An 18459-nucleotide genomic window follows, 5' to 3' on the forward strand; every position below is an offset into this window, starting at 1 on the left:
TAACAAGCTCCAGGGTAAGACTATTGACTTTGTTCGGTAGTTTGTTTGTTTTTAAACTACCGAACTAGACCAACTGCTAGCATTGATTTCATGGAATTGTTTTAGGCTTTTTTAGATGTGTTTTGGCAAAGTCCAATATGGCCTTTCTATTCTTGAGACTTATGAATGGTTTGCACCTTGTTGTGTAATCTTCTCTTTATGGTAGACTTGGATAATGATATGTGTACTTCTTGTATAGGCTGGATATTGTGAAGGGTTTTTCTTTACCATGGAAAGAATCCTATGATCATCCACCACTGTTATTTTCCATTGATGTCCAGGCCTCTTTAAGTTGTAGAGCTAACCACTGTGTTTTTTTTCTTCAGAATTTACCAAACTATTGATTTAGCCATTCCTAATGTTCCTGCTATCTCTTTGATGGGTTTTTTTGGAAGCCTAAGGATGGCCTGTTTCACTTGTATTGAGAGCTCCTTTGACCGCATGTAGTGGGTTCACAGGAACAGTTTCCAAATGTGAATGCCACACCTGGAATCAACTTCAGACCTTTTAGGACACTGACACAAGTTTTGTTATTTTGTCTGTTTACCAAGAAAAAAAATAAAAAAGTTACAGTTATGGACTTAAAGTGCAGTCTCTCGGCTTTAGTTTAAGGGTATTCACGTTTAAATTGTATTAAGGGTTTAGGAATTACATATCTTTAATATGTTGTGCTCTCTTTTTCAAGGAACCAAAAGTAATTGCCTCAAAAGCTGTTTCATGGACAGGTGTGGGCTATTCCTTTGTTATTTCTTCATCAATTAAGTAGGTAATACAACAGCTGATGGAGCTCTGTGTTTCTTGCAAGTCTGGGGCTGGATGACTTTTAACTCAGGCTGTTGCTTAAGGCAGTTCTTGCTCGATTAATTGAACTTTAATCACTCACATGAGGTTGTTGTAGGCTCTAGCAGTTTTTTTAAAATTCTAAATTAAACATACTGAGCAATAATGGAAGCTTAATAATTTACATTATTTTTTAGAAAGTGTGTAAGGAAGCTGTGTAAGTCTAAATCAGTGAGCTCCGCTAGGATTTCATGAACAAAGGAATTTAACACCCAAATATGAGATCATTTTAATACTGTAGTGAGATTGCAGTGGCTATACATCACTTTATTAAGCTAAAGTTGTTTTGGTGCTATAATGTTGCATATTACAGAATTAAAATATTTCAGATATTCCCAGCCAGACAGCTTTTTGATAAGGAATGAATCACTTTATGATTCTTGTAACAGAAAGCTGCCGTACTGATCACTCAGCTATATCAAGTGGCATGAATGCGTAGTAGCTGTGTGAGTGACCTAGAGTGTGAGTGAGAAAAGAAAACAAATCTATGATTTTTCCAGTAACATGGTTCAGTGTTCAGTATGATTAATTTGCATTATTCATTTTGTTTGCTGTATATGACACCATAGCCTACTTATGGCAGCAAGTCTCTCAGCACAATACTAATTATGAACAAGTTTTAGCAATGCAGTTATGTATGTTAGTTACCTACCACTGACTGTTAATGAACCTAAACTATTTTACATTCTAACGAGAAACTAAGGAAGTAACAGTGCAAATATGTTCATCCACTTTCATTTGTGGAACAAGATGTAATGATGCCCCAGGGGAGTATATTTTTATGATAATAAAAAATGTAATAACACCTTGGTTTGTCTTGCAGTTACTGTGAGAAGTGCACGAGATTTCATGGGCTTTCTCCTTCAAGCTCGCAGAGTTTCTGATGACCACATAGCCGGATCCTTTGTATTTATACCACCCGGTTCCAAACTTCTAAGTTGCTTTGAAGATGGAGACACGGTCACCCATTCAGACAAGTCTTTGAAGAGAAACCTGTCTTTTGTGTGGAAGGCACCAGATCAGCCTGTTGGGGACATTAAATTTTTGTAAGAAAGCATCAATTACGTTTAGTCAGGCTTGCAATTAGGAAATATTTGTTTACATTTACGGTAACCAAAATATAGTAAACAAACAGGGTTATTCACAAAAGTGAGCATTCAAGGGGAATTCAAAGTGAATTTTAGATTTTTTTTTTTTTTTTTTTTTGAATTTGACAATTTTTATTGTTTTGCAGGTATAAAGGAATACAGAAAGGAAGGGGAAGGGGGTCACGTCAATTTCTAGCACGTATCAGGCTATATTCTTTACCACATCTTAGACCATATTAACCGTACAGAAGAGAAGGTTGCGTTATATTGCATTCTTTCACAATCTTTTTTATAGAACTCATCTATAAAACTTATTTATAAACTGATTCATAAAACTTATTCATAAAACTTATTCATAAAACCCATCATAAATCCCACTCTCTCTTGGTAGCCTTCTTGTTGTTACCCTTCTGAGTGAAAGGCCCATGTATGTGAGAGGTCTTTGTCCGCGGTCGATGATACTATATGAGTCATGTTGGCCCAAAGGATGGCAAATGCAGTGCCAGTAGTAGTGTGCCCAGTATGGGTTTCATGTGGTTTGTTGTGGGTTTAAAGAGGTGCTAAGGTGAAGTGTAGCTGGGTGGGGGGGGGGGGGGAAGAGAAGATGGTAGGGTTTAGTAAGAATTAGTGTGCCCATTGGTTAATTAGTTAACCTATCAATTATTTCCACCAATTAGTTCACTGATTTCACGAGGTCATGCTGTGTGCGGAGTGCGGAGTGTTGTTTCCAGGTGTCCCAGGCTTTGCGCCAGGGTTCTGTGTTAGATCGTGTTCGTCTTGCCATCAGCTCATATGTGCAGTTGGTGTCTACTGTGTGTATACATTTTGCAATCGTGGGTGGGTTTGAATTTTTCCAGTGTCTACTGATTTCTGTGAGGGCTGCGATAAGTATTTGGTATAATATGTACTGTTGCATTTTGTGCAGGCCTTTTGGGGGCAGAAGGAGTAGAAATGTTTCTGGCTTAAAGGGAATTTGTGTGCCTGTGCATTGTTCTGCGAGATTGTGAACCTCTTGCCAGTAGGCCTGAAGTTTGCTGCAGTGCCACCAGATGTGCAGCATCGTACCTTTTTGGGTTTGGCACCTCCAGCATGTGTCTGACATGTTCGGGTAGCTGTGTTTGAGCCGGGTGGGGACTAGGTACCATCTATATAGTACTTTACGCGATAGTTCAATATGCGTTGCGCACAGGGTCATTCGTTTTTGGGCTTGGATTATTGTTTTCCATTGAGTTTCTGTCAATTTATAGTTAAATTCTTTCTCCCAGAGTGACTTGAATGGAAGGGAGTCTGTGTTGGACATTTTATGTTCTGAGGCGTAAATCGTGGAAATTAGTTTTGTCGGTGGGTTGCTGCGCAGGCAGATCCTTTCCACTGCTACGGAGGGTGTTGTTGGCTCAGTCGAAGGTCGTTCCTTTCGTTGCGTAGTGATCCAGGATAGAAGTTGTTGGTATGAAAAGTGAGCTACAGAGGGGAGGTTGAACTCTGTTTGTAGTTCTGTAAATGACTTGGGGTGCGAGTTTTGCATAAGTTGGGACAATGTGTGGACTCCATGCCTATTCCAAATCTTATGATTAAAGTCAGGGATAAGAATCGGCATGGCTGCTATTGGGAGTGCTAAGGGAGTTTGTCCCATGAGACCTTGCTTCATTCTGTAGTTGTCCCACAGTGTTAAGGTTAGTTTTGTCGTGGGTAGCATGTTTCGGCATATAGGTCTTTTTTCTTTGGGTAGCCATGCTAGGTGCGTGAGTGGGTGTCCTTCAGCAAATTCCTGCTCAATCTTCATCCATGTTAATGGTTGAATATGATGGAATGCGGCTAACAGTGGGGCTATTTGGGCCGCCCTATAGTAACCTGTCACATCGGGCATACCCATGCCCCCTTGGTTAAACATTTTGTACAGAGTCGTTTTTGCTACTCTGGGTTTAATGGATCCCCAGATGTAGGTGTTAAAGAGTGATTGTATGTCTTTGAGGTATTGCATTGGCAATTTGAGTGGGAGTGTGCGGAAAAGATATTGGAGTTTAGGTAAGAGTACCATCTTGACCGCTGCTATCCTACCAGACCAGGAGACGTATTTCCCTTTCCAATTTTGAATGATGGTTTTGAGTCCGGTCAGCAGCTTGATGTAGTTGGCTTTGTGTAGGTTCATTGTCATAGGGGTTATGTTGACCCCCAGGAATTTTACATGATCTTTGCGCCAATCATATGCATAGTTTTGTGTCAGGGAGAGTAATTCGCCTTTAGAGATGTGGAGACCTATTGCTTGGGTCTTGGTCATGTTTAGCTTGTAGTATGAGCATTGGCTATATTGTTCGAGCAGGTTGTGAAAGTTCGGTAAGGAAATATGAGGTTGTGTTAGCGTCATCAATATATCATCGGCGAATAATGTTAGTTTGTGGTCCTGTCCATGTAAGGTTATGCCATGGATGTTTGGATTGTCTCGAATCCTCTGTGTGAGAGGTTCCAACGCCAAGATGTAAAGGATAGGGGACAGGGGGCACCCTTGTCTGGAACCATTCGATATTGTGAATTGATGGGATGCGAAGCCTCCGTTGATCACCTTAGCCGTTGGCGAGGAGTACAATGCTTTGATTAGGGATGTTATTTGGGGGGGGAAACCGAATTTGGTGATAACTGCATGAAGGAAGGGCCAATTTAACCTATCAAAGGCTTTTTCTGCGTCTAGTGATAGCCAGACGCTCGAGCTTCCATCTCTCTGTGTCCCGTGTAGTATGTTCAGCAGCTTTCGTGTTCCATCTGCTCCCTGTCTACCCCCCACAAAGCCGACTTGGTCCTTGCCTACAATCGTGGGAATGATTGGTGCTATGCGGTTAGAGAAGATCTTGGCTAATAGCTTTATATCCGTATTCAGCAAGGATATAGGTCTTAAGTTTTGGCTTCTGATTGGGGGTTTACCCGGCTTAGGTAGTGTTGCCACATGGGCCATTAGCATTTCTGGTGGCATTGAACCATCTTGTAGGATTTTGTTGAAGGCAGTTCCCAATCGTGGTGCTAGTAAGGTGACGAAGGTTTTATAGTAAATGTTTGAAAGGCCGTCTGGGCCAGGTGATTTGCCTGCGGGCAGTGCGCGGATTGCATCAGTGATCTCCTGTAATGATATAGGCTGTTGTAAGGTTGCACTTTGTGAAGGTGTCAGGGTTGGTAGTGTGGTTTGTTGTAGGAAGTCAGCAATCAATTTAGTTGTTGGTTGTGGCACCGTCGTGTCCTCTTTAAGGTTATAGAGGGTGTGATAGTATGCCGCCATCTCATCATTGATGTCCTGTGGGTTATATAGTTTTGCGCCTTTGCTGTTTATCAAGTAGGGGATCTTAGCATTAGCTTGTTTTTGACGTAATAGTCGAGATAAATGTTTCCCAGCTCTGTTGCCTTGTGAATACGTTGTTTGTTTCAATTTTTGGAGGATGTATGACGTTTTGGCTAGTGAGATTTCATTTATTTGATTAGTTGTTTCAGCAATTGTTTGGGCATGAGCTGCTGATGGATGCACAAAATGTGCGTTGGTGGCATCTCTTAGCTTGCGTAATAGGTTAAGATGTTGTTGTTTTGCTTGTCTTGTTTTATATGTGGCTCTGCTTATTAGTACTCCCCTTATTACCGGTTTATGTGCTTGCCATAGTGTGGTAGCACTGACATCCATGGTGTCGTTGAGCGCAAAATATGTATGGATCTCTTCTTGGAGCTGTTTGTTGAACTCGGTGTCGTGTAGTAGTGTGTCATTGAGGCGCCAGGGGGGTTTGCCTCTATGGTAGTATTGGTCCTTTAGTTGTGCGGTGATTGGGCCGTGGTCAGACCAAGATATGGTCCCTATGTCACAGTGGGAGATTTTGGGGAGAACAGTGCCAGATACCAGTATGACATCGATTCTTGAGTGTGTCTTGTGTACCGTAGAGTAGAATGAATAGGCTTTAGTAGAGGGGTGTAGTGTCCTCCAGAGGTCGTATAAGCCGTATTCCATAAGTAGTTTCGTAAGTGCTTTGCTTTGAGTCGCTAGAGTTTTGTGTCTGTGTGAGTCGCTTTGGATAGTTGTGTCAATGCGGGAGTTGAAAGTGTGGTTTAGGTCTCCACATAGAATTAGGGAGGCGCTCGTGTATTGTGGGATTTTGTTCAGGACTTTACACAAAAAGTTTCTTTGGTGGTCATTGGGGCTGTAGAACCCTACTAAGACATAGGGTTGAGTGTTAATAATACAGTGAAGGATCAGATACCGTCCCTGACCATCTTTTTTGATGCTTAATGTTTCGACCGTTAGGGAGTTGTGGAACAGGATTGAAACTCCCTTAGATTTAGAGGAGTGGGTCGCATGGTATTGCGTCGGGTAGTCTCTGAGGCCAAATTTGGGGATTTTGGAAGCAACGAAGTGCGTTTCTTGGACACACACTATGTCTGCTTTGCAGCGGATTATGTCCTCAAGTAGCATGCGCCTCTTGTGCGGTGTGTTTAGTCCCCTCGTGTTATGGGAGTAAATCTTCATTGTACTGTGTGGTTAAGGAATTGACGTGTCGTGTGTGGAGGGGTTGGGGGTGTGGGGTGTAGTTAGAGGGTTTTGGGATAACCAGAAGGGGGAAGAGGGGGGTAGGGGGGGAAAGTATGGGACTGGGTGAAAAGTGGACCTAGTCCACGCGGTCGCCCTGTAATGGGTCAGACCCGTCTGGATGGTCCCTAATTATCGGGGTGCGTAGGCACCACGGGGGGATAGGAGTAGTAACTTTCCTAAAGGGTGGCTGTGGGCTCCTTGGTGATTGGTATATGTTGAGCAGAGATCATTATCAGTTAGGTTCTTTAACTAGTTAATTAAAACTTAATTTAGAATTTAACTCTTTTTTTTTTTTTTTCTTTCTTAATTGGTTTCATGCTTTTAGATTTTTTGCTTTTAGATTCATTAGGGGCGGCTTGTGATTAAGTTGTGTGTGATCTTTCCCCCTCTCAGTGATTCTACCAGATCCCGACGTGTCGGGCATGTCAACACAGAGTATTACATATGAAGTATGGGCCCGCCCGGGTTTCCTTATTTGTTACGTGTCTCATGTCAGTCACAAAGGGCTCTCTCGGTTGTCCGGCGCCATTCCCAAACATTCTCATTTTAATTTGTCTCCTCCACCACCCCCATTGGGCCGGCGCGGCGGCATGCAGTCTAGGGCTTATTGGGCAGATCTTCTGCCGACCTCTCTTTGTTTAGTGATCTGAGTAATTGTTCCCTAGCTACATCCCAAGTCCTCAGTGAGTAGGCTACCGTCCCCAAGAGATGCCCTGAATAGCATAAGGGTGTGTAAGTGCAGCCGGGGGGCTCCTGTTCTGTCTCCCATATGCCGCAGGCCGGCCTCATGTTGTACGCCCCCCCCCCATCACCGCCACCGCCCCCCAGGCCAGCCCCACATGGGAGTGGCCGAGGGGGAGGCGGGAGCGAAGGCGACGGGTTCCTCCACCTCGAAACCTCTCATCCTCATGTTCAGAAAAGTATCACTGTATTCACTGAGAAGAATCACGTATAAGTCGTCAGCCTATCCCAGCCCCATGCAATATGGCTTTTACCTTTAGTAGTGGTAAATCAACATTATTGTAGAACATACATACTATTAAAGAATAAAAACAGCTAAGTAATGTAATTTAGCGTTAAACCTAAAATCTCAACTTGTATAAGTTCGTAGTGTACAAATGTATTTTTGATAACATGGTGATACTTGCGGCTAGAAGGCTTCTGCAGTGCCCCTCTGACCAGAATCTCGTGCTGCCGGTGTGACATCAGTGCAGCGTGGTGTCTCGGCTTCTTTTACAGGTAGCCCAGCGTTCCGGCCCCATTTTGTCAGCAAGTTTTTCCCTTCTTCTGGGTTATTGATCACGAAGTTTTCTCCACTTTTGGTGATAATTAATTTTGTCGGGTATCCCCACCGATGCCTGATGTTCTGGTTTCTCAGTTCTGCAGTAATGGCGCTGAAAGCTCTTCTTTTGCGGAGTGTCATCGCTGACAGGTCCGCCATGATGCGCACGCTGGAAAAATCCGGGTGTGGGTCCGGTCTGCTCCTACTGGATCGGAGAATCAGTTCTTTTATGTGGAAGTAATGAGCCCGTAGGAGGACATCGCGGGGCGTTGTATCTGGTAGGTAAGTGGGCTTCGGGATTCTGTGGACCCTGTCCACCAGTAGCATATCTGCTGGTATATCTGGGGCATAGGCATGCATGAGACCTCTAACGAAGCCTTGTAGGTCGCCCTGCAGTACGGATTCTGGGACCCCTCTGAGGCGTAAGTTATTGCGCCGTGCTCTATCTTCTGAGTCCGCCATGCGTGTCTCCATGGAGTCTAGCCGTTGCTCCAGGGCTTGTACTTGGTCGGCCATTTTAGTGTGCGATGACGCCAGTGCTGTACATTCCGATTCTATGCTGTTCGTTCTGTGGGTGAGGTTGTTGATATCAGCTCTAAGCTGTGTCGCTGTGAGTTGCCAAGTGGTGATCAGCTTTGTGGACATTGCGTCCATAGTTGTTTCAAAGTAGGACCTCGTCAGTGTTTCTGAGGGCTGTGTTTCCCGCTTGTTTGCCGCGCGGTCCTCACTTCCACTTAGTCCTTCTCCCTCCAGTAGGCCCGGCATGTCAGACTCCGCTGCCACGGTTGTTTTTTGGCCGAAAAAGTTTTGTTTGTCTCCTCTGGTGGGGTTTTTCTTAGATTTGTGTTGAGACATTGTGTTTTCGGGGTTAAATGACGATCTCCGCTGGGTTATATTCGTATATTGTAGAGCCCAAGTGCCGGAGCAGATCAGTTTGCGGCCATCTTGCTCGGCGGTCAGCCACGCCCCCGTGAATTTTAGATTTAAGGGCAAAATAGCCATAATGTAAACATTGTTTTTAGCAGGTTATGCTTCTATTTACTCTACTTTGGCCTTTGAAATTTATTTTGAATTCTCACTTTTGCGAATAACCCTGATAGTGTATTGATGAAAACTCACCATGAACACCAACAGTATCTGAGTAAACAGAAAGGGACCTATGTTCTTTATTATCCAAGGGTATAACAGAACAGAGACATATGGATTATTTTGAAATGCTGAGCAAAATGTAAAGATTGAGTAAACCGCACAATTTGCCTGTGATCAGAAAAGTACAGTATCTTTATTCACACCCATGATTTTAATACAGATTGTAGCACTATAACTTTGGAATAGATTTATTGGGATTTTGTATTGTACATTTTTATGGTGACACAAAAATTACACAAACAATACTTTTTAAAATATAAGTGTAAAGTATAGTCACTAAAGGTAAAATATGATTTTGTGATTAATGAAAAACTGCCAAATTACTCCCTATGTTGCTAATCAACTTGATATTAGGTGTGCCCTATATATATAAAGGGACACTGCAGTCACCCAGACCACTTTAGCTCAATGAAGTGGTCTGGGTGCCAGGTCCTTAAGGTTTTAACCCTTCACATGTAAACATAGCAGTTTCAGAGAAACTGTTATGTTTACAAAGCAGGGTTAATCCAACCTCTAGTGGCTGTATAGAGGCGCTTCTGCGACGCTGGATGCGACATTCACATCCAGCGTGCAGAACGTCCATAGGAAAGCATTGAGACATGCTTTCCTTTGGACTGTTTGAATGTGCGTGCGGCACTTGCCACGCATGCGCATTCCGCTCCACTCGGAAGCTGACGTCGGCGGGGGAGGAGAGGTCACCAGCGCTGAGGGAGCCTGGCGCTGGATTAAGGTAAGCAGCTGAAGGGGTGAGGGTCCCCCAAGGATGACATAGTGTTTTCCTGACACTATAGTGATCCTCAGGGGCGGGCTGAGAACCTTCAATAAATCAAGGGCCCCCTTACAGGCCCCACCCATACTCCGCAGCAAGTACCACCCATGTCCCGCCTCCATGCACCGCCTCCAGCCACACCCTACACAATCTTTAGACACAAGGAACAAAAGTGCAATAATCCCTTCGAGGCCCCAGTAGAGACTACAATTGAGGGCTAATGGGCCATGGAGGGGGGTCTTTCTAGCAGAGGCTATCTCAGTGTCCTTTAGAGAGTGTGTTAGAAAGAATCCCCTCCAGGCCCTATTAGAGACTACAATGGAGTCTAATAGGCTTGGAAGGGGGTCTTTCTAAGAGAGGCCATCTCAGTGTCCCTGCTGGAAACAGTCGCCTCCAGGCCCCAGTAGAGACTACAATTGAGGGCTAATGGGCCATGGAGGGGGGGAGCATTCTAGCAGAGGCTATCTCAGTGTCCTTTAGAGAGTGTGGAGTCTAATGGAGTCTAATGGGGCCTGGAGGGGGGTCTCTCCAACACTCTGGTTCCTATTCACAATATAGCAACACAACATAGCTCGCTGATACCTAGGCCAAGTTGGCTCCTCTTACCTTAATTACTGTTGCTGGGTGGCAGTCTGTGGGCTTGCTGGAAGACTGTGGGCTTACTGGCTGCGGCTGGCAGGCTGTGGGCTTGCTGGCAGGCTGTGGGCTTGCTGGCTACTGCTGGCAGGCTGTGGGCTTGCTGGCTGTGGCTGGCAGGCTGTTGGCTTGCTGGCTGCGGCTGGCAGGCTGTGGCTTGCTGGCTGTGGCTTCCTGGCTGGCAGGCTGTGGCTTGCTGGCTGCGGTTGGCAGGCTGTGGGCTTGCTGGCTGTAAGCCTAACTGGTGGCCTGTGGGCTGGCTGGCTGGCTACTGGCCAGCCTGTGGGAATCCCTGGTGGTCACAGTGTTGAGAGTGAACTCTAGCACGTAGCTCCAGGGCTAGAGTTTACTCTCGCAAGAGCCGTAACGTTGCCGCGGTTACCACGATCTGTGCTCGCGCAAGAAGGACCCAGAGGAGCTGAAGGCTGAGCTCCCGGGTCCTCTCTTCCTCCCTCCCCTGCCGGCTGCCCGCACGGTGCCTGCGGACAGGGGAGGGGGCAATTGCCCTCCTCTTACTCCCCCTCCCCCTCTTCTTACCCCCCTTCTTACTCCCCCTCACTCTCTTCTTACCCCCTTCTTACTCTCCCACTCTTCTTACTCCCCCCTCTTCTTACTCCTCCCACTTCTTACTCCCCTCCCCCCTCTTCTTACCCCCTCCCCCTCTTCTTACCCCCTCCCCCTCTTCTTTCTCCCCCCTCCCCCCTCTTCTTACTCCCCCCCTCTTCTTACCCCCCTCCCCCCTCTTCTTACTCCCCCCCTCTTCTTACTCCCCCCTTCCTCTTTTTACTACCCCCTTCCTCTTTATACTCCCCCCTCCCCCTCTTCTTATCCCCCTCCCTCCCTTCTTACTCCCCCTCCTCTTCTTACCCCCTTCTTACTCCACCCTCTCTTCTTACACCCCCATCTCTCTTCTTACCCCCTCTCTCTTCTCACCCCCCTTCCCTCTCTCTTCTTACCCCCCTCCCTCTCTTCTTACCCCCCTCCCTCTCTTCTTACCCCCCTCCCTCTCTCTTCTTACCACCCCTCCCTCTCTCTTCTTACCACCCCTCCCTCTCTCTTCTTACCCCCCTCCCTCTTTGTTCTTACCCCCCTCCCTCTCTTCTTACCCCCTCCCTCTCTCTTCTTACCACCCCTCCCTCTCTCTTCTTACCACCCCTCCCTCTCTCTTCTTACCCCCCTCCCTCTTTGTTCTTACCCCCCTCCCCTCCCTCCCTCTTTGTTCTTTCCCCCCCTCCCTCCCTCTTTGTTCTTACTCCCCCCTCCCTCCCTCTTTGTTCCGCGCGGAACAGGAGTTTCTGTTTCCTGTACCCGGCCGGACTGACAGGAAGGTGCACACTCAGTGTGCACCTTCCTATCACTCCGGCCGGCACCGCGGACCGGAGACCAGCTCGGCCACGCTACAGGGGAGGGAGGTGAGGTGAGAAGCTGCAGCCGCCTGAGGCTCTTAAGAGAGCGCTCAGGCGGCTGCAGTATTTAAAGGTGCGGCGGGCCCCCTGATGGCGGGCCCCCCTCCCGGCCTGGCCCTCGGACCATGTCCGAAGTGCCCGACCGGTCAGTCCGCCCCTGGTGATCCTTTAAAGATGTGTGTTCCTAAATAGTGCTTTTCCTCATGAAATCCAGAATGCATAAAACTGTTATAAGTAGCTGTACAAGGTTGCACTGTCCCCTTAAGGAATTAATATACCTAGATCTCACAATACACAGGAAAAATGAATAATGTGTTGTTGTTTTTTTAAATTTAAAATAAAATAGTGATTTCTTTTAAAATAATAAATATTGTTGCCGCACACTTTTCCCAGTATCTCCTGTTTGATATAGTTTTTAAGTGTAGTTTAATAGAAATATTTTTCCTTCATGTGAAAACAGGTACGTTTGAAATATACATTTCGTAACTTAAGCATTTAAAGAGACTTACAGGGTTTTTTCCTGAAGTGAGAATTCAAAGTGAATTTCAAATTTAAGGTCCAAATAACCAACCTGGAAGGATTATCGAGGACAGCTAGGCATTCAATTATGCTTCTATGGCCTTAAATTTGGAAATTTTCTTTGAATTCACTTTAAATTTTCACTTTAGTGAATACACCTGATAAAGGAACACTCCAGACACATACGAAAAACTTCAGCTTGCTAAAGTGCTTTATGTGTTTGGAGTCTGTCATAGTGATAGCAAGTCTGCACTCTGCAGTCTATAAACAGTCAATAAAAATCACAGTCAGGGAGGTTTTCTTCTGCTTCCTTTAGCTCCACAGACTCAGCCTATCCCAGCACACCTGCCTTTATCCTTCCCAATGAGTATACTACAACTCAAGGAGAAGCATTGGATATTATCTGACTGATTTTTCCCCCCGGAACACAATGTAGGGTAATAGCTTCTTGATCCAAGGACTAATCTGACTGCCATTCTGGGGTCAAGAAGGACCTTTTTCCTAGTTCGTTGCAAAATTGAAAGCGCTTCAGACTAGGTATTTGCCTTCTTTTGGATCAACAGCAAAAACATATGTGAGGAAGGCTGAACTTGATGGACGCAAGTCTCTTTTCAGCTATGGAACTATGTAACTATGTAACATTCAAAGTCGCCAGCTTTTGCAAGTTGTTTTTTCATGTACTTTCAAAGAATACCTGCAAACATAAATGTTTGTTTTCTTTGGAGGTATATCTACTAAATAGTTTTACAAATATAATGGTTTATTCTTTTAAGGGTAGTTTCATCTAAGGTTTATTCTGGGTCAAAGTACTAAATACGGAACAAACATTATGGCAACCAATGGAATGCCATACAACATTTAGTCTTGATAATTCTCCTTAGTTCCATCGTTAGAGCCTGATGTCATGGAGTATGTGAATTAAGTGGATATATTCAGGAGAAACACACAACCCTCAGATAGGAACTGTGCAATCTAAACACTAAATAATGTATAAGAAAGTAGACTATAAAAAAAAACAAATAAAAAGAAACAGAAGAAGCAATAATGAATCATTAAGACAAGGGTCATGCTGTAGGTGGAATATATGCATAGGATGAGGTAGAGGCACTATCTGCCTACACAGTTTTGGTAGAAAAAACATTAATAAAACCTGAGCTGCAGAGTCTCCTACTGTATTACCAACAGTATATCAGCAAATGTAGAAAGAAATGGAGTCCAGTTTGGTTGTGCACACCTAGGTGCTACTGCCATTTATTTGTGGACACAGGATAAACAGACGTTTCGGGCACAATCCCTTTTTCAATGCAATTGCAACCAAACTGGATGCACAGAACTGTTTCTTTCTACAGTAGGTGGAATATACACTGAGGAATACCCTGTGTGGACAGAGCATAGCTTGCAATTACACAATATCTGTCTGGTGTTCTATGCTTGCATTGAGGTGGATCATAACTTGACTCTCACTTGCAATTTGTTTGTTAGATTTAACTGTTAAGCTTGTATTACATTTTATTTTAATACATTTTATATGGGTATTTGCATTTGCCCTTTTCAACTCTGCTTATTACATCTTGGTGGATCTATGGAGCTCAGTTTTTTATGTTAGATCACTATGGGGAAATATTTGCATTCAGGCATCTGAGATGTACATGGGCCCCTGTGAATCAATACTTGGTTAACTCAATTATTGCAAGTATCTCAATGAGTCCTTTTCCAGACTTTGGAGACGGTGTTCTAAGAGTCATAAGAAGCACTGGTTATATGTCACACTGTATTTAGTGCTATGGGGAAAAAAGTTCGATTTTGGTCTTGTAAGGCAAGAGAATGTTTTTCACATATGTTTTATAACTTCTTGATCCAAGCAGATGTCTGACTGCCATCCTGCGGTAGAATGGCAGTCAGATATCTCCTTGGATCAAGAAGCTATAGTTGTCCCATGGGCAGTTTCTCCCTTCTTAGCTGCCTATTTCTCTTGCTTATTTTGAATAACTATATGCCTATTTATTACTTTTCTCACAAATGCCATCCATACCTGTTCACCAAGTGTTGGTGAAAAGTCTAATCTAGGCAGAATTGCAGTTGTGCCATGTTTAATCTGTTTTCTAATAATTAATTTCATTGTGTTCCTGGGGGCGTGCACTTTGTAAACTATTTTTTATAATCTTCCCTGTTTGGTGCTCCACTGAACTGTATTTCAGATTTGTTTTGATAGTGCCTTGGGCTGCAAGATGTGTTTATGAAGCTAATTATATGACATCTAAGGAGAATTGATTGCAAAAGAGCTTGTTTACAGGTCTCATAGCAACGGAATTTAATAATTACGCAAATATTATAGAGTTTTGTGTCATAGTAAAAACTATTGTGCACGTTCACAGTGTTGTGTCAACATAAGAGGCAGACATAGAAGGAATTTGGCTAGTATGCTCTGTTAAAATGAAAATGTAAGTTTTGGGGTGGAAAAGTAAAATTTATATTTTATTTCTCACAACAGTGTATCCATTGTTCAGTCGTATTTTGTTTACTGGGCAAGGATTGAATCTTCTATTTTGTTAGAACAAGTTCCAAACAGAACAACGGAAATACACAAACCAGAAGTTTCAACTATTTCAATTTCCACAGTATCAGGTAAGGTCAACCATGACTAGCAAACAGTTCTGATGAAAAAAGAATACATTATAAAATATGTGAAGAGAAGGAATAAAAGGAAAAAAAAAAGTAGAAATACTAAACACAGGAACTTTATACATAAGTACCGGTGAGACATAAAGTACACCAACATAAAATATATGACTTGCAAATATAGGCATCAATTGAATATTTCTGGGTAAGCTTTTCAAATTATTTAATATTTTCCAATAAACTTTTAAAATAATATAATATTTTGATAAATATTCTAATATTCTGATATTTTGATTTTTTTTTTTGTATATATATTTATGACATTTTCATATTTTGAAAAAAATAAATTGGCAAGCAACTTTTACAGTTGAAGAATACGTTCCCTAGATAATGACATGTACAGAATTTGGATCCCTGTGTTAAAAGTTAAGAACCACTAGTGTGGACCATTGACTACAAATGTGTGTGGCATTCTGATAACTGATTGCAAGTATACATATTTATAAGTTTTGTTAACTTTGAACTATTTTTTTATTTCCTTAATAGGTTTGGTGCCTACTAACAGCACTGCCAGTGCTCTCGACCCTCCTTATTTTACTTTGAAACCACCAGATATTCTACACCCCTTCACATCTGGTTTACGCAATGATATTCTGGCTAACACAGAAACCCATACTAAACATACTAAACATCAAACAAAGCCTTCCACTCAATCATTAAGAAGAAGCAAGTTTATAATTGAACCATCACTACTGCCTCACATACCAAGAATATCCCAGAGTCGTTCAACTAACAAAAGTATTCTTGTACGGTATGGTAAAAATAAAAACAATGTATACGTGGTTGAAATAGGTTGTTTCTACTGAGAAATATACTTAATATATATATACTGCATTTAATACCATATTTAATAAGGAGCAAGACGGGTTTGAATGAAAGGACGCTTTTGTATACTATGAATATGGTTTAATAAGGACATGTTATTTAGATACCTATAATTACGTAATTATTTCTCAAGCAATGAGTTACGCATCATATTAGAATATACAGCGCAAAACTAAAAGCAAATGGCACAGAATTAAACTTTATGGTAAATAATATTTGTGGTCGGTTAATATCGTATAGTGAAGTACCTTGTGATTGGAATTAAGTCGGTGTGGTGTGCCGGAACCGACGTAGAGGGTAGGCCTGAAAAAGAGGGCCCCCCTGAATGAATTGTATAAGAGGGAGAGGTGGGTGGGGTGAACAGCGTGCGTACGGCAGGTAGGAAGGGGGGGAGTAGCGTTTATATGGAACGCTTAACTCCTCCCACAAATACAGGCCTTACGGCCTTAAAACTTGTGGTCGGTTAATATCGTATAGTGAAGTACCTTGTGATTGGAATTAAGTCGGTGTGGTGTGCCGGAACCGACGTAGAGGGTAGGCCTGAAAAAGAGGGCAAAAGGTAATGCCAGAAAAACACACTTATAGCACTATATAAAATCCATGTCATGCTACTCCTGCGTTGGGAATGTTCCTGTATAATATATAGCCGATTCCTAGTGCCTCTAATGTTTGTTCCGGCGTACTGCTACTGGATGTCGTTCTTATAGAATGGATGTGAAAATAGCAGCCAGTGGTCCTACTTACTCTAATGACGGAATGTGAATGTACAATCGTATTTAGAAGTAGATAGGGAGTGATTAGTAGGTCAAGTGTCTCGATTGTCTGGTTCGATCGTTGACGTGACGCGGTGTAGTGTTTGTACCTTCTTAAATTTTCCTTGGGGAGACATGACTTACCTGTCTCATTAGTTGTGATCGTGGAGTTGTAGGGTTCCCGAGCCCTTGTATGGTTGCAGGCACATAGATTTAAGACCTGGTTGTGTGGCGCGAATGCTGTTTTTGGGAGTCTGATACTACCCGGTATTCCCATCTGTGTACGTACGTTACTGTGAAGCGATAAACCAATTATCTTTGATATCTTGTGTAAAAATGGGGTATGGTTTGAAAGGCTTGTCTGAAACGTGTATGTCAGTTCGGAATAGTGCGATCATGTACGTATGAAGGTTTGAATAAAAGGTGGCAAAAAATTTAGAAAAGACTACAGGGTGATCAGTATGCCTGTGGAAGTCCTGCTCCACTGATTCTTGGAAGAATGTCACGATTCTGTTATATGTATCTTAGAGCAAACGAATAATGTTCTAGACGATAACTCGTGTCGAGCCCCAACAGCCGAGTGACCGGAAGGGGATGCCAAAATGCAGATTATGCCTGAGAGATGTGAGTTGGGTGAGGTACGAGACTGAGCGACTCATGGATAGTCGGCCCTAATAGACACGAAAATGCTGCAATCCTTCGTCTGACGTTGCGTTTGTAGGACATCCTGAAAAAGAACATGACAACAACAATGAACTCAAACAACAACAATATGATTAAGTAAAATAGAACTGGCTGGCTAACTAGTGCCGAAGCGAAAAGCTCACTACCCCGTGACAAGTGAGGCCCTGCTAGTAGCCAAGCGGCTGGTGAGAGGCTCTACCTATGATTTGGGCGTGGGGCTCGAGCCACTAGCGTGGTGGCGGGGTGGTGGCCTCTCGGTGACAGTAAAGATCCGAAACGTGTGGCCGTGTCAGGTGAGGCCCTAACTATAAACCCGATAGGTGGGTGAATGCGAGGCACTAACTATGATTTGGGCCGAGGGGCGAAAATCTCTGTGTTGAGATTGGGGAGTTGGCCTCGCGGGACCAGCTACGGTGTACAGCTAAGGCCAGCTCCTAACCCTAGATAGCCAGTTCTCTGACCCTAGACGGGGGCTTGATAAGGGGGTAACGCAACGTGCTTGGAAACCCAAGTTGTAGTAAATGATAGATACCCGGATATTCCCAGATAGAGACAGAGGAAACGAAGGGAGAGAAAGGAGGAAGAAAGAAGAAGGAACTGAAGTCGAGGGAAGGAAAATAATGTGCAGTATAGTGAAGTACTATGGAGATATAGCTGATAGTGCAGTATCGATAGACCCTGAGGGTGCTGAAGATTCTCGTGATGGTTACTATATAAACCTGAAAGGAGATGAAATGAAGGCGTTGTGCCGAGAAAACGTCGTAGCAGCTGACGGAGAGAGGAGGGTGAAATTAGCAAGGTAGTGAGTAACAAAACGATTGTTACGGGTAGTGAGTACGAATGAAGAGTTGTGGAGAGGAGCCGTGGCCTGACGAGGCAAGGCAGGAATCAAGCCCCCGTACCCCAAACATGTAACAACGTGGCCTAGTAGAGGCAGTTGTTAGGAAACACAATGAGACCAAACCTGATAGAAACAGGTGATAATCGTTTAACAAAGGCCAATTGTGTAACAATTGTAGGAAATGTGAACGAAAACACATTTATACCAGATAGAAACAGGCGGCAATAGTGAACCAGTAATTGTCTACTGCTAGCAGATGACAAAATGAAACAAATAGTAACTGTGATTGTTGGTTCGATACCTCATCATGTAACAACGTGGCCTTGTCGAGGCAGTTGTTTGAAGTGTGGATGAAACAAAATTGTACCTGATAGAAATAGGCGATAATAGCGACC

The 18459-nt window shown here is 43.6% G+C and overlaps 1 protein-coding gene across 1 annotated transcript in view; it reads left to right on the top strand.

Moving 5' to 3' along the window:
• Positions 1 to 18459, top strand: part of REELD1 (reeler domain containing 1) — a 95492-nt gene that overhangs the window by 24949 nt on the left and 52084 nt on the right. Inside the window, exons 3-5 of the mRNA XM_063458483.1 lie at positions 1703 to 1925; positions 14775 to 14908; positions 15449 to 15713. Of these exons, the coding sequence (XP_063314553.1) occupies positions 1703 to 1925; positions 14775 to 14908; positions 15449 to 15713 (622 nt within the window). The remainder of the gene's footprint in view (positions 1 to 1702; positions 1926 to 14774; positions 14909 to 15448; positions 15714 to 18459) is intronic.

This window comes from Pelobates fuscus, chromosome 6 (assembly GCF_036172605.1).
Source record: "Pelobates fuscus isolate aPelFus1 chromosome 6, aPelFus1.pri, whole genome shotgun sequence".
In the NCBI taxonomy this organism is placed as follows: domain Eukaryota; kingdom Metazoa; phylum Chordata; class Amphibia; order Anura; family Pelobatidae; genus Pelobates; species Pelobates fuscus.